The 14,150-nt window shown below is 49.9% G+C and overlaps 7 protein-coding genes across 7 annotated transcripts; 4 read left to right on the top strand and 3 right to left on the bottom strand.

Annotated features, from left to right (window-relative positions):
* Window positions 1–414: 414 nt before the first annotated feature.
* Window positions 415–2,470, bottom strand: N7468_010307 (uncharacterized protein; the record flags this gene model as incomplete). Its single annotated transcript, XM_058479602.1, has 11 exons — window positions 415–593; window positions 647–731; window positions 786–902; window positions 974–1,060; window positions 1,112–1,227; window positions 1,276–1,401; window positions 1,458–1,602; window positions 1,640–1,859; window positions 1,923–2,017; window positions 2,077–2,271; window positions 2,318–2,470. 11 exons carry the CDS (start codon window positions 2,468–2,470, stop codon window positions 415–417), a joined length of 1,518 nt encoding a protein of 505 aa, XP_058326170.1.
* Window positions 2,471–4,594: 2,124 nt separating this feature from the next.
* Window positions 4,595–4,903, top strand: N7468_010308 (Rpo12/RPC10 RNA polymerase subunit family protein; the record flags this gene model as incomplete). Its single annotated transcript, XM_058479603.1, has 2 exons — window positions 4,595–4,803; window positions 4,879–4,903. The coding sequence occupies 2 exons, from the start codon at window positions 4,595–4,597 to the stop codon at window positions 4,901–4,903; spliced, it is 234 nt and encodes a 77-aa protein (XP_058326171.1).
* A 511-nt stretch (window positions 4,904–5,414) lies between these two features.
* N7468_010309 (anthranilate phosphoribosyltransferase) lies at window positions 5,415–6,805 on the bottom strand (the record flags this gene model as incomplete). Its single annotated transcript, XM_058479604.1, has 4 exons — window positions 5,415–5,677; window positions 5,715–6,020; window positions 6,079–6,415; window positions 6,482–6,805. 4 exons carry the CDS (start codon window positions 6,803–6,805, stop codon window positions 5,415–5,417), a joined length of 1,230 nt encoding a protein of 409 aa, XP_058326172.1.
* Window positions 6,806–7,096: 291 nt separating this feature from the next.
* Window positions 7,097–8,145, top strand: N7468_010310 (mitochondrial 54S ribosomal protein uL10m; the record flags this gene model as incomplete). Its single annotated transcript, XM_058479605.1, has 2 exons — window positions 7,097–7,771; window positions 7,792–8,145. The coding sequence occupies 2 exons, from the start codon at window positions 7,097–7,099 to the stop codon at window positions 8,143–8,145; spliced, it is 1,029 nt and encodes a 342-aa protein (XP_058326173.1).
* A 284-nt stretch (window positions 8,146–8,429) lies between these two features.
* N7468_010311 (phosphatidylinositol-specific phospholipase C) lies at window positions 8,430–9,848 on the bottom strand (the record flags this gene model as incomplete). The annotated part of the gene is made up of 1 exon (XM_058479606.1): window positions 8,430–9,848. One exon carries the CDS (start codon window positions 9,846–9,848, stop codon window positions 8,430–8,432), a length of 1,419 nt encoding a protein of 472 aa, XP_058326174.1.
* Window positions 9,849–9,932: 84 nt separating this feature from the next.
* Window positions 9,933–10,163, top strand: N7468_010312 (uncharacterized protein; the record flags this gene model as incomplete). Its single annotated transcript, XM_058479607.1, has 1 exon — window positions 9,933–10,163. One exon carries the CDS (start codon window positions 9,933–9,935, stop codon window positions 10,161–10,163), a length of 231 nt encoding a protein of 76 aa, XP_058326175.1.
* A 1,949-nt stretch (window positions 10,164–12,112) lies between these two features.
* Window positions 12,113–14,092, top strand: N7468_010313 (amino acid permease; the record flags this gene model as incomplete). The annotated part of the gene is made up of 7 exons (XM_058479608.1): window positions 12,113–12,261; window positions 12,317–12,430; window positions 12,485–12,815; window positions 12,900–13,164; window positions 13,213–13,392; window positions 13,442–13,829; window positions 13,885–14,092. 7 exons carry the CDS (start codon window positions 12,113–12,115, stop codon window positions 14,090–14,092), a joined length of 1,635 nt encoding a protein of 544 aa, XP_058326176.1.
* Between the last annotated feature and the right edge of the window lie 58 nt (window positions 14,093–14,150).

Here is a 14,150-nt window from a genome sequence, read left to right on the forward strand (position 1 = left end):
GAGGTCCACTGCACTCGGATCAAGGGCCTGCCTTTGTTGCTCTCATTCGCTTATTCGCTTTGGGGGGGGGTTTGCTTTCTACCGTGTGGGGTATGTAGTACTCATTGCTAAATCGAACGTAAACGCCACATTTTCAGGTCTCAGGGTGAAGCAAGCCGTAGTTATACGAAATACGATGCAGGCACTAGTATAACCCCAGCCTCAGCCACCGTCGCATAATCCTCGATGGCATTACTCTGCGGGGGCTTATTGACTCTCCATCCTAGTAGTATGATTCACAGTCGCACTTGGTTCTGCTCCCAAGGCAGCGATACCAGTAAGCTCTTGTATACCTCGAGGGCGGGTCTACGTTAGGTTGCCTTTCCGTGAGGACAGATTTCCATTAAGCTGCGATAATCATATTCTAGCGTCTCATCAACCTTCACTCATACTGAGCTGTTTGACATTTGTCGAAGCGGTCTTGCCGTGCTCGACCGATTCCTCTTCTGTCTCCGAAGGATCAGAAATAGGATCTACCGACAGAACTTCAGTGGCTTGAGCAGCCTTCTTTCTGTCCCATCGAAGTCCAACCTGGATGATAATAGTGACCAAGACTACAATTTGTGTTAGTAAAGTGGGGAAGACAGAAACGAAGCACTCAGCTTACTTGTCAGGACTTGTAAGATGGCGGCCCAAAGATACCCTTTCTTTGCAGCCGGGAAATCAGTGGTCTTCCAGACAAAGTTTGGAGCCTGTCTTGGTTTTAGCAATCTAATCAACTCTGAATCAAAATAAACGGCACTTACCACTGCCTGCACGACATATGCAAGGTCATTAGCCATGGCAACCAGCAAGGCACGCTTTTCTGTATCATCGGAGCATATCTCATTGATCCAACTTAGGATGAGAGGACCGGCGCCATTCTAGCAAGAGAAATTAGCAATTCTGCCTCGCTGGTCTTTGGATTGTGCTCGGTCGAAGCCATTTCACGTACTCCTGTTGCACTCAACCAGTAAACAGCCTTCCGGCCAGGTATGTTGCTGTATAAGGGCATCTGTCGCAGCAAAACGACAAAAATAAGCTAGAATCACGGTCAGTGCATTCTCAAGTAGCATGAAACCGGCGAGCTTACGGTCATCACAGCTCCTAAGTAAATGAAGGGCCAGCGTGATCCCTTAAAAGGTCCATCAGAAAGCCATCCCCATATAAAGGCAACAATGATGAAGAGACCATTCGTGAGAGTTGGTACTAGAAGTGTTAGTGAGACGGACTTTCCAAGCGATCGGCCATACTCACAGTTGTTGATATCAGCAACGCTGAAAGAAACCCCTGGCACAGGAGCGGGAGTCTTATTGAAACTTTTCAGCCAATAACCCATGCCCGGTTGAGGATAGCCGTTATTCCAAACGACATAAAGTAATGCTGTAAGTGAATGTCAGCTCGACAGCTCAGATAGATCGTGTTCGGATGATACGTACGTAGCACGTATGTATGCCAGCTGGAGAAAATCCTCTTGGCTTTTGCCACAGACCACGGCTCCTTGCCTGCGCGACCTATCGCCTTCATGCGATTGACTGATAGCCTATGCTCTTCTTCAGTAGTCCACCAAGTCTTAACACCACCCTGTGGTAAATTCGGGAAGAAAAAAAAACCCAGCCACCGCAAGTGGGAGAGTAATGATGCCATCGATGATGAAGAGCCATCGCCAACCTGCGCGACCGCTCACACCATCGAGGTTCGTGTAGGCTGCCGCTTGCAGGAAACCACTAAACAGCTGCCCGATAGATCCAGCGAGCCAGAAGATCATGGCTCTTTTGCCTATCTCTTGCGGGGTGTACCAAGATCCAAGGAGGTAATGAATTCCGGGGTAGAATCCAGATCTAATGAATGACCGGTCAGTATTTCTTCATGTCAATGTCGTAGATAGATACGATTCCACGTACTCAAAGAAGCCCACGAGAAAGCGAAGACCATAGAGAGCTTGGTAGCTCTTGACACTGGACATGCACATGGTAGAAATACCCCAGCCCACCTCGAGCTATCGTTTGTCAGGCTTTGTCCAGTTGAAATAGAAAACCTCTGGGAGGGCAAACTTACAGTGGGGATAACCCACCGTGGGGAGACCCGAGTCAACAACAAATTGGCCGGAATCTGGCCAATGACATATCCAACCGTGAAGACCGAGGTGCTGGTCACCAGTTGATTTCCGTACATTTTCAAGTCCTCCTCCATGCCACTAAGGTAGGCGTTTGTGACATTTTGTAAATCCAAGTTCTTGAGGAAATAACCAATCTGCGAATTGTTAGGAGACTCTTTGCCGGACATCGCGTGAACTTACAGATGCAAAGGTTAAAACAAATGCATCAAGCTTGAAAAGAAGCCATCTTTGGTCTTCTGGCATTTCGAAGGTGTCCCAGATGTATCCCTTCCATGTCTTGATCGGCTTCACCAACTGCCCCTGCGGGGAGGAGTTTTCTGTATCCTCTGCCATGTTCGCGAGTACGGATAGTTTTGAAGCTGTGAGGACCGGATAGCTTGATCTTTTATCTGAGATCGTATAGAGTATGATCGAATTGATATGGAGAATCACGTCACCTCATTGTGGAGGTACTTCCGAGAGTATGCTTATCGGGCTAATTTCCATCGACGATGGCTACCGGAAACTGTAAAGTATATAGAACAGAATTTCTCTTGTTATATCACCGAAATAAACAAAAAACTTATTGAACTTTATCAAGAGAATACTGAGGAGAATTGAGGTGGTCCTCCCTACATACCAGGGTATTCAGAGAAAAAATGTGGCTGTCAGTAAGAGAAAAGGGCCGAGCTGGTGCGAATCGCGTCATACTCTCTATAATTCCGCAAGTGCTCGAGGTCTCGACCTGTTATTTATGCCGACTGGATCATTGACCAAAATAGTGGGTTTAATCTGACGCCCGCATCAACCCTTTGCTGGCTAGACTGTTTCTCATCAGAACCGACGCTGTCAACTGAATCATACCGGGCGCTTCGACGGGCTCGGTAGGGTCCACTACAGGAGTTCGGAATTCTGGGACATCTAAATGGACCTCATGATCGCATAAAAGGGACATCGCCCTGTTTAATGTCATATGAAGACCCGATCACCCTTATTGGAACCTACTTCAAATTTGCAGTCTCTCGTGACATCCAAAACTGTTCTTACCGGGAAGAAACCAGCGTATTGCTATCCAAGTTTCAACCAGGATCAAGACTGCTACCCAAGATCACATACTGGGAGACCAAGCCAGATGAGATTTTAGGGGGAGGGGGGGTTTATGCGCCAATTTCCAAACCGGTCATACTCCTCGTTTAGCGATAAGCCGGATAATGCCTCAAGCAAGCTTCGACGGCTGCAAGGTAGCTTTCCTGTATCGCAGGCAAAGCCGCATGCTCTGTTGTTGATATTATCCTATAACTGTGAATTCCAAGTAAGCTCTGATTGATCTGATATCCTCTATCTAGCATCAGAGTTCGAATATAGCCGGTGACGGATTTAACTATCTTGCGGGCGTAGTCAGCTGCGGTACGTAACTACCTTTTATGTCTTTTGGGTCATGCTTTTCCCGAGCAGGGAAGAAAAATATCCGCTGTGATCTTTGGATAGCCACAAGGAGAGTAACTGATCTCATTCATTATTTCCCCGCTGGCCCACTACGGGAAGAATCCGCACGCTACTCATGGCGTAATCTTGCCATGGATGGCAACATCTAGTGTCCGACTCCGAATTGGTCGACTTGGTCGGTCGGAAGGTAAACTGTATCGAGAATGCCAGTAATCCCCAACGAAAAGTTAGCACTAGTAGTGAAAAAGGCAAAAATAATAATCACCTGAAAGTCGTAGCATGTCTAAAATTCCAGTTGACTACGAGTTTCGCCATCTTTCACCAGTACTGCTGGGCGCACGAGTTTCGTAACTTGTCGGCAGCTTTGCAGCTTTTCAAAAGAATGAAAAAGCAGTAAACGTACATCTAGTAAGATGACGGATGGAACATGACACTTACTAGAGCCCTGCTGATGTGACTGATTCTTGATTTCACTGATGCCCCGTGTTTCTATGGCCTTTCCATCGCTCAGATGATTGCGCTTCTGGGTGTAACATAGTTATGATAAGTTCATTATATACTACTATTCATGGCGCAACATATTTCGCATTGAGATCTGGAACTGCATGTTGCCGGGGAAAAGACCATTCTTTGGAGACAACCGAGGACGAAGGAATAAGAGGGTGGGCTTTAGATTTGCCCACCGACTGCGCAAGATTAGCTGCACGTCTGCGGATGGGAGCCAAACTCTTTGAGGGATTTTGAGGTCTGCGCTTAAATTAAGTTCCCAGGGTCTTCAAAGAATGAGTTGCCAAATAATGCCTAATGCCTCAGGTACCAGGTCGGTGTAGCTGGAAATTCATTGTTGGCGTATTTCCAATATTTAACTATAGATCAGCGTGTGGGGCTCTGCTTACTAACCACCCAATTGGAGCATCGCCGGCAAAAAAAACCCGGCAGTCATCTCGAGCTTCTGGATTCTTCCGCTGCAAACTCTCGCTCGTCTACTCGATACTCTTCCTCGCAGGCCGCTCCATCATCCCAACCGCTATCATGTCTCGCGAAGCCTACCAAGTTCCCTCGATGGGTACCCAGAACGCCTTCGGCAACGATGCCGGCTACACTAACGCGATGGCCACCGACACTCCCTCTGTGGTCTACCTGTGCGGCGAGTGCTCGGCGCGTGTGCCTCTGAAGCGCGGTGACCAGATTCGCTGCAAGGACTGCGGACACCGTGTGCTCTACAAGGAGCGCACCAAGCGGTAAGCTCTGCGTGGCTCTTCGAGCTTTGGCGTGCCATTTGATCCGAGGCTAATACGTTCATTTCCTCATAATAGTATGGTGCAATTTGAAGCTCGCTGATTTGGAACGCTACACATGAAATACTGGACCTTCTTTTTTTTAAGGATCCGGAGGGAAAATGAAGGAAGCGGAGTACTTGCGATCTCCCTTGCTTTCACATCGAGAAATGTTGCATGGGCTGGCGCACTAGGATTTTCTTTTATTTTTTTGCTTCAACATACCTGAATACCAAAGGATTGCGATACTTGAGAGTCCAGAGAGAAGAAAACGCTTTTTATCAAATTGGGGTAGTCTTTCTATGATCATCCTGGTAAAAGAACATCATGACTATTTTCTTGCTCATAACTCCTTCACTCTGCAACATATCACTTCACAAAATCCCACATTTAGATCAACGCAAATATTTACAGGGGCAGAAATGCAAAAGAGAATCGTCCCAGCCGAAAGTCCCCTCATCCAAGATGTCTGCAGTAGCCTAGATATCGGCGTCTGCTCACCCGGGAGGGGTAAAGAAAAGAAGAGGAGCATACTGGAAATGAAACCGAAAATCAGACGGCCTATGCGGGCTGTATCAGAGTCTGTTGCTGACTTCAATGAAGCTTTGCAACTGTGAAAGAGCTTGGCCACTTTCAATGGCCCAGCGAGCGCGGCGCAGGCCTTCCTTCCACCGCCCACCACCAGGGCCTCGCTCTTTGATGACATTTCCATCGTCCCCGGGGCCCATCTGGCTGGTCTCGGCTTCACAGATGCCAGAAGTGACAAGGAGAGCAGCAACATTCATGAGAACGAACTCCAAGATGGGGTCGTCAGGGGGGGAGCTCGTTGCGGAGGATGCTCATCAGCTTCATAGCATTATCACGGGGCATCTTACGCCCGTAGACATCACTCAGAGGATGCCGCTGTAGGCCAAAGTCTGAGGGCTGAAGCTGAAAAGTCTCGATCTTCGTTTTGAACGGAGGAATGGTGTCTTCGCAGCAAGAGTCATCGTCATCGCTGTCTGGATTGTTCTCATATCCATTAGACTTGGAGTCAGGATCGGGGACATAGTCCGGATTGGGATATTCGGAGATTTTCCAGCAATTGGTTGGTCCTGCACAACTAATCTCGTCCATATCTTCTTCTCCGCATACAACCAGGGCTTTCTTGGCACCGGCGTGTACAAGAGCATCAGCGAAGACTGGTCCCAGACTCTGATAAGCTACTCCAACGACCCGAGCCTCAATCGCCCACTCAACGGGGTTTGCTAGGGGGGCCCATGAGGTTGAAAATGGTTCGGAGACCCAGAGCCCGGCGTACTGGGTTCGCATACATCATGCCAGGGTGGAAGTTGGGGGCAAAGAGGAAGGCGTAGTTCGTTTCGGCGTAGACTCGGGCAATGTTCTCCGCGTTCACAGCGTCGATATTGGGTGGGACAGGTTGAATTGCCTTGAGAACGTCGGCAGAGCCAGAAAAAGATGTCTGTGCCCGGTTTCCGTGCTTCGCGGTCATCAAGAGCGGGGATGCGATAATTGACGCGGTAGTCGAGACATTGAAAGTGGAATGTGAGTCACCTCCAGTACCAACAATATCACACTGTGAGATGAGATCTCTGAATAAGTCTTCATGTTTCCCTTATATTTTCAATTGGGAGGTACGTACCAAACCCCCTTTGTAATCGCCCTCCGGCCTCCCCCGCGACTTCACGACTTGCTTCAGTGAAGGTTTGTGAATTTGACAGGCAGCTTCACGCATACGATGAGAACACAGAGCAATGACATCTGCCTGCTTGTCTTTTTCAGTAGAGTGGAGTAGAGTAAGAAGAGCAGCAGTCTGAATGTCTGATAATCGGTTCTCAAAAATCAATGCGAACGCAGAAGCAATGTCCTCGGCGCTGACGCGGATGTCGCTGGTGGAGGGGTACGCCAGGCGTTTGAGAAGGGGAGAGATAGAAACCACGGGGGGTTTCTCCTCTGGGAATGCCATTTTTAAAATCTTGAGTGGATTCCAAGCCGATGGAAGTAACCAACGGACTCAATTGGGATTATGGCGACACGCAAGGTCTTGTGTTGCTAGCATATGAGTCAATCTTCGAAAAAAGAACCCCTCCTACCGCAAAGCTATTAGTGCTGGCAGAATACCAGACCGCTAGTAGCACGCTATTCCTGTTTGGGAGCCAAAAAATATCTCTCGGGAAGCCTCGTCTTCCGCGGGTCTTTATCCACTCCGGGCAAAGTAATCGTTTCTCTTCCACACACAATCCTCCTTGGGTACACAATGCCTCCGCGGGTATCAGTTCCATCGCTGCGGCGGCAAGCCCTGCGCTGCTCATATGAGCTTCATTTCGTTCGTTTCGCGTCCGCGGCCGCTGCCCCGGCCGTTACACCAGCAGCACCAATTGAACAAATGACACGCTCAACTGCTCCAATTTCAAGATTTCCTCCCAGTCAGCCTCCGTCGCATCGCAACCCCGAATACCGCCGATCTCAGCTTTTGCGACAATATACCTCAATTCTCCGCACTTCCCCCTTAGTTGTTCTGTTCCAGCACAACAACCTGAAATCCATGGAATGGGCATCCATTCGACGCGAATTAAACAAAGCCCTGCAGAAGGTAGATGAGAAAATTGCTAGCGAAGGACGTACAGCGCCTGCGTTGGCCCCATATATCAAGCTGCAGACCGTGCAAACCAGTATTTTCGAGGTTGCCGTGCGCATTGTCGAGTACTTCCGGCCCAACGACGCCTCTCTAGCCTCAGGAAACCCACCAAGCGCCGTCGACCCTGTTACACAGACCTCTGCCGAGCTCCCGGCTGTTTCAGGCGCCAAGGATGATCCTTCCCTCACTCACGACTTGTCTCGCGCCGCCCACGCGGCAGTGAAACACCTGAAAGGCCGACACGAGCTCTCCCACATCCTGGTCGGCCCAATTGCCGTTCTCTCCATCCCAACCGTCTCCCCGAACACATGAAGGCCGCGTTGTCAATCCTCACGCCCAAAGAGTCTGGTTTCCCTGCTCCTACGCGGAGAGCCAACCCAGATTACCACGACCATGTCGTCCAGGTCGGCTTGCAGAAGCTCAATCTCCTGGCTGCTCGCGTTGATGGCAAGGTCTTCGACATTAACGAGACCAAGTGGGTTGGAAGTATCGAGGGTGGTATGGATGGTCTCCGCTCCCAGCTCGTCACTGCCTTGCAGAGCATGGGCTCCAGCGTTACTACTACTCTGGAGGGTGCTGGCAAGAGCCTGTACTTCACGATGGAGAGTCGGCGCAGCGTTTTGGAGGAAGAGCAGAAACCCGTAGGCGAGAAGAGCGAATCCTCTTAGATTGGCATCGTCATTTCCATTTCTTGTATAATATCTGTCATACTAGCAGGTTTCTCATCAACCTATGCATTTTGCGCTTTTTTCGTCCAGGATGGGTGTCTACGTGTATACTGTGGACAATCAATTTCATGGAAAACCATTCTCATATTTACTTCTGAAATGCTTCACCTATTCGGAAGCCACAAGAAATCTTAAAAGAGAAAATAAAAATACCCTCAATCACAAAAGCTCCTCCCAGTCTACCAAACTCACCGAAATTTCAACATCCCCTGTTCAGTATTTATTCAATTCTCTCGCATGCGCAACTTGCCATTCATTCCCACGATAGCTCGGGCAAGATCCCAATTGCCGTCCAGACCAACCCAGTCCGTGACCAGGATACCCGTTCCACAATCCCCATCGCCATCCCTATGGCGCCGGCAAATATAATCCGTTGCCGCAGGGTTCAATTTCGCCGCAATCTTCTCAGGCCAAGTATCAGTCCTCCAGAAGTTACTCGCGCTCAAGAAGTTGATGAAGAAGGGATACTTCTTCGCCTCAACTCCATTCTCCAACACCCCAAACGGATACTGCGCCTTTGCAGCCCGATCAATCTGCTCCTTGACATACTGGATCTTCTTCTCGATATTAGTAGTCTCTTGCACCTCGTAAAAGTCCTGGATACACAGATGACCGCTGGAACAAGTCGCATTCGGCGTGTTATCCGCCCACGAAGATCCATCGAGCCCCCAGCCGAACCCGCCGTGCTCTTTCTGCAGGTCCTCTGGCAGATTGAATCGGCGCAGTAGGATGATCTTGCCGCGTGCTTCACCCAAGGTAGGGATCTTGGGGCGTACCCACCAGCGCCCGCCGTCCTTCGCGTAGTGATCTTTCAGGATCCGGGCTAGTTGCTCGTCCTTGGCGTCGCCGGCGCCTTCGCGCTTCAGCGAAATGATCAGGGTCTCCGATGGGTTCGCATCGAGGAACTCGTTAACCTCCTTTATCAGGTCGCGGAAGTACTTATTGCCGGTGAGCGAGATCGGGAAGACGCTGTGGACGAGGATCAATTCGTCTCTGCTGGCATCATTGGGGTACTGGGGCTGCACACGGATATCGAAGAAGCGCACGCCGTTCTTCAGTTGCTCGCGGGGGCTGACGGCTTGACAGCGCACCGAGGGCGGGGCCACATGGCATGTGGGCGAGTTGTGGGTCCCAGGGATTGAGAGCGAAGAGAGCAGGGTGTCATCGCGTAGCTCGTGCATCCAGGCGTGCAGGTTGGAGGACGAGAAGATGGTCAAGAAAGACTCGGCCCTATTATAGATCCCCGTGAAGCGGAATTTGGGGTGCTCGGTCAGGGCCTTCATTGTGGCTGACTCGGTCGTCGGGACTGGGGTTTGGATCTGGTGCTGCTCGCCTCCGATCTCGAAGGTGATACGCATGCGCTCGTTATCATTGTCCTTAAAGGCGCGGCGCTCGGTCTTTTTGGTGCTGAAGGGCTCAATGCGAACATCGATGTCTTTGATCTCGTCGAATGGCTGGCTGTCAGCACTTAGGGCTTCGATAGGCGTCTCGACACGGGTGTGGTTTGTCATAAGCCGAGTGAAGTTCGTGGCCAGAGTGCTAATATCATCGCGCTTTTGCTGTGCGGGTTTGAAGCGCTCAATGCGCTTCAAGGTGATTGGAGTGCTGGTGTTGTTGCGGATGGTAATGTGTTCAGCTACCATGTTGGATGTTTGGCACGTATGATCGCTAGGAAGCTCGGAGGACAATGAATTGGGAGGGACTAGGGAGCTGAGGCTGAGCTGAACATGAGTTACCCCTCCGACCTACGGACGATCTCGCTGAAGCTGGGCCCCGCTGCCAAGCAGGCTGCCTCGAACAGATCACTGACGCTTCCAGCCTTTCCCAGCTCCTTCATTGCACCACACGGAGAAATGAAAACTCATTGCTGTGAAATGGATGACCTTGAGAGATCGGGTTCTGGAAGCTGCTGTGGAGACGCTCCTTTCCAAGGCGCCTGCTCCCATCCAGTAACGTAATGGCCTCGAAGCTACCACCTCGGCCAGGTTCAAATGCAATTGACCAAGACAGTGCTACGATAACCAGAATTGGTATGTTCAATGAAAGTTCCACCTATTGGGCTTCATGAGGCGCTCCAGTTATCTGTTCGTTCAGGTCCACTTGCCGCTTTTCTCTCCGGGTACAGTATACTAGTAGTGAGCGACTTGGTCCCAACAAGCAAGAAAATGGAAGTTCTTGTGTCCAGGCTCAAGCACTGTTCATTAATCAAGTCTCACAAATATATATGTCTCTATAGAAAGAACCCAAGAGGCGTTCATCAATGCTATACCAGTTCTGGTGATGGGCCAGGCACAAGGCGGGGCCGGAAAGTAAAACCCGAAGTAGCGAACAAGTACTGAGGTTGGTTGAGGAGACTTTCTGGGACTGTCCTGGAATTCTTGGTTTCATATTTCAACGCTTGGAATTGGCCTCCAACGATTTAGGAATTGCTTCCGGCCAACATCGATCCCATACCCTGTATTTCAAGGTCCATGCCGCAGCCAAAGCTGGGTTCCATGGACTAGGGGTGTTGCATGACCACGTGGACACCTACTCTCAGAAGAACGGACTGCAGTCTAGCATGGAGCTCGAAGAACTGAAGTTTGGATCTCTCGCCGTTTGTACTACCTGAAGGTGATCCGTCTGCCTTAGGTGACAGACTTGCGAAAGCAACCTGATTGATGGAGGTTACGAGACTGCTGCAAGCCCCCTACATGCAGATTCTCTCGCCTTATAGCCCCAATGCTATCGGTGAAGTTGATTGTCTCCGAGCTTCGACAATTTACGGACATTGGAAACCCGCGGAACCAGTCGTGTCAATCGCATATGAGGCTCGTGGACGAAGACCATCGTCCTAACTTCAGTGTCTGTCTCGACAACTTCTGTGGGCCAATGTATTCTCTCCGTCCGGCCAATTTCCGGGCGCAGACAGGGAGTTGGAGGCCTCTTTGAAGACCTCGGGAGCTTCGCTGAGAATTATCTGGTCGAGAAAATCTTCTTCACGGCATTCTCCAATGGCGAGAAGTTCGACCAACCCTTCTTCAAAGAAGACCTCGCTACATGGAAGGCGAGGCTTTCGGATTCACTCGGTCAAAAAATCCGCGCTCCTTTCCATTTGGGTCGCATTTCAGTGCATATATACCGACCACAGCGTTCCTCACGCTTGGGTTGCTTATAAGGGGTTCGAAGGGTGGGTTTTGCTCGAGATCCTCGACCGCATGCGAGAGGAGAGCAGCAAGCACAGAGCCAATGCTATCCGTGGAATCACGTCCTACAAGAAGATGGCTCAAAACATTCGTCCTTAAAACCATAGGTATAAGAATTCTACCTCTTGGAGTCAAGGGTTTCTAGATCTGTAGCACTAACATGCATAGTATTAATAGTCAGCAACATGACATATGCTGTTCCACACCCACTCAGAATATTAGACTCTTACAAAACTGCAATTAGCATCTCTATTGGTGCTTGATCAACTTATGGATATTCTCAGGTAATGGAAACATCGTACACTTCAAATGTGGGGTTGAGACCCCTTTCCCCGCAACTTAGACTGATATTTGTGGGGGCACATTCTACTATCCCCAACGTCAGCAGATTTCTACTTTCACTATCAACTGGCAAAAGCTCGGCAGAGCCCTTTTGAGAAAGATCACCAAGCGCTTGGACGTGTTTCCCGATGGCCAGCGACCGTTTTCGGCATGCTCTCCGAGCATCCCACGCAAGAAAGCTATCAAGGGACAATGTTGCAAGTCGCCCCACTCAGCGTTGAAACTATCTTATCTTGAGTTGGCTGTTATCTTTGTTTCTGCTTACCCGGGCCAGAGAATGAGAATTAAAAGACGGCCACTGCACAATTGGGTGGTGGGCTGAGCGTCCCTCCCCTCTTGCGGTCCTTTTTCTTTCGACATCTGGAATATTAACGGCCACGATGGGCGGTACTCTAGAAACAGATAACATCTCTCATCCCCCACCTTCTTACAGTCAAGCAATTGTCTACCATGACCCCGAAACAGGGAGTAATCTCAAGGACCCCGATGGAGCAGGGGCTCCTGAGCTGGCCGAAGTAAAAGATCTTAGGTATGTCGCATCCAAGTTTCCATAGTCTGTCAGAGTGACTCAAAAACGGGGACAGAAAGGGTTTACAGCAACGCCACATTCAAATGATTGCGTTGGCAGGAACAATCGGAACAGGGCTTTTTCTAGGGTCAGGTCGAGCATTGGCGAATGCGGGGCCAGCAGGGATATTGTGAGTGCAATACGATTATATCTCGGCCCACCAGAATAGCGCTGATTAGCTCAGTATGGGTTACCTTTTTATGGGTTTCCTCATCTCGGGCGTCACGCTTTCTATTGGAGAGCTTAGTGCGCTTGTGCCTTTGAGTGGGGGTGTCATTCGACCTGCTGCTTATTTTGTGGACCCTGCGCTCTCCTTCGCGCAGGGATGGAACGTGACATATCAATATTTGATCTCGATTCCAGCTGAGATCTCTGCAGCAGCGGTGATTGTGCAGTTTTGGGTTACGATTAACAACGCTATCTGGGTAACTGTATTCAGTGTTGTTCTGTTCGTCAGCAATCTCTTTCTCGTTCGGATATATGGAGAGATCGAATTCACGCTAGCGATCTTGAAAGTCTGCTTGATAGTTGGGATGAACATCATGGCACGTCTATACTCGTTACAAAATCGGAATGTAAGCTGACTTTTTCTGTTGCAGGGTCTTGTTATCACAGCTGGTGGTGGCCCTGACCATAAGCCGATCGGATTCAAATACTGGCGCGACCCAGGCCCATTCGTGCAGTACCTTGGCGTTCCCGGGGCTTTGGGCCGCTTCATGGGATTCTGGACCGTGTTTGCAAATGCAGCCTATGCCTATTCATCTGTCGAGACGATCTCTATGGCCGCTGCAGAAACTTATGCTCCTCGTCGAAATATTCCCAAGGCTGCTAAAAGAGTCTTCGTTCGGATTCTGCTATTCTATGGTATGTCCCATCTAGATCTTGGCCTCGGTACCTTTCTAATGATTCAAGTTATTTCGATTTTTATGATAACTCTCCTTGTTCCCTCAAATGACCCCAAGCTTCTCAGAACTTCAGGGACAGCATCTCAGTCGCCTTTCCTGATCGCCGCGACACGGGCTGGCATTGACGTGGTTCCCCATATTATCAACGCCGTGGTGTTAAGCAGTGCATGGAGCTCGGGTAACTCAAGTAAGCCCAGAGTTGGACCTTCTACTGAAGAAGTACTAACGACAGACAGCTCTACTTAGCGGCTCCCGTATTCTTTATGGTCTAGCTCGCGATGGGCTCGCCCCAAAGTTTCTCGCCCGCACAAGCCGCTGGGGCGTTCCTTACATGGGCGTCCTGGCCATTGGCGTGTGGATGTTTCTCGGATACATGTCAGTGAACTCGTCTGCATCCACCGTGTTCACGTGGCTACAGGACTTGGTAGCATGTGCGCAGATTATGAGCTGGCTCGTCATTTGCACAACCTATCTACGATTCTACTACGCTCTAAAGAGGCAGGGTATCTCCCGTCGCAGGCTACCGTGGAAGGCTCCATTCCAGCCTTTCGGGGCGTGGATGACCTTGATAGCGCTGCTGATTATTCTCCTCACGAACGGCTATACTACTTTCATTCATGGCCAGTATGTTTTCCCTTTTTGGCCTCCAATATCTCATTTGCGCTGACACTTTACGCAGCTGGTCTACTGAGACATTTATTTCCGCTTATCTGGATATTGGGATTTTCGCCGCGCTTTACTTTGGCTACAAGATCTGGTACCGTACCAAGATTGTGTCGTTAGATGAGTCGCCTGTTGCTCGCTACGTGGAAATTGCAGAGAATGACCCTGATCCACCCGAAGAGCCCAAGTCGAAGTGGACTTTCTTGACTCTCCTTTGGAGCTGAGGGTAGATCAGTGTCGCCTGTTTCGGCAGTGCTAGTCGGCCATTATGGTAAATCGAAT

Source organism: Penicillium chermesinum (assembly GCF_028974085.1).
Source record: "Penicillium chermesinum strain IBT 19713 chromosome Unknown utg000008l:1.0-1752722.0:1.0-1753981.0, whole genome shotgun sequence".
Taxonomy (NCBI): domain Eukaryota; kingdom Fungi; phylum Ascomycota; class Eurotiomycetes; order Eurotiales; family Aspergillaceae; genus Penicillium; species Penicillium chermesinum.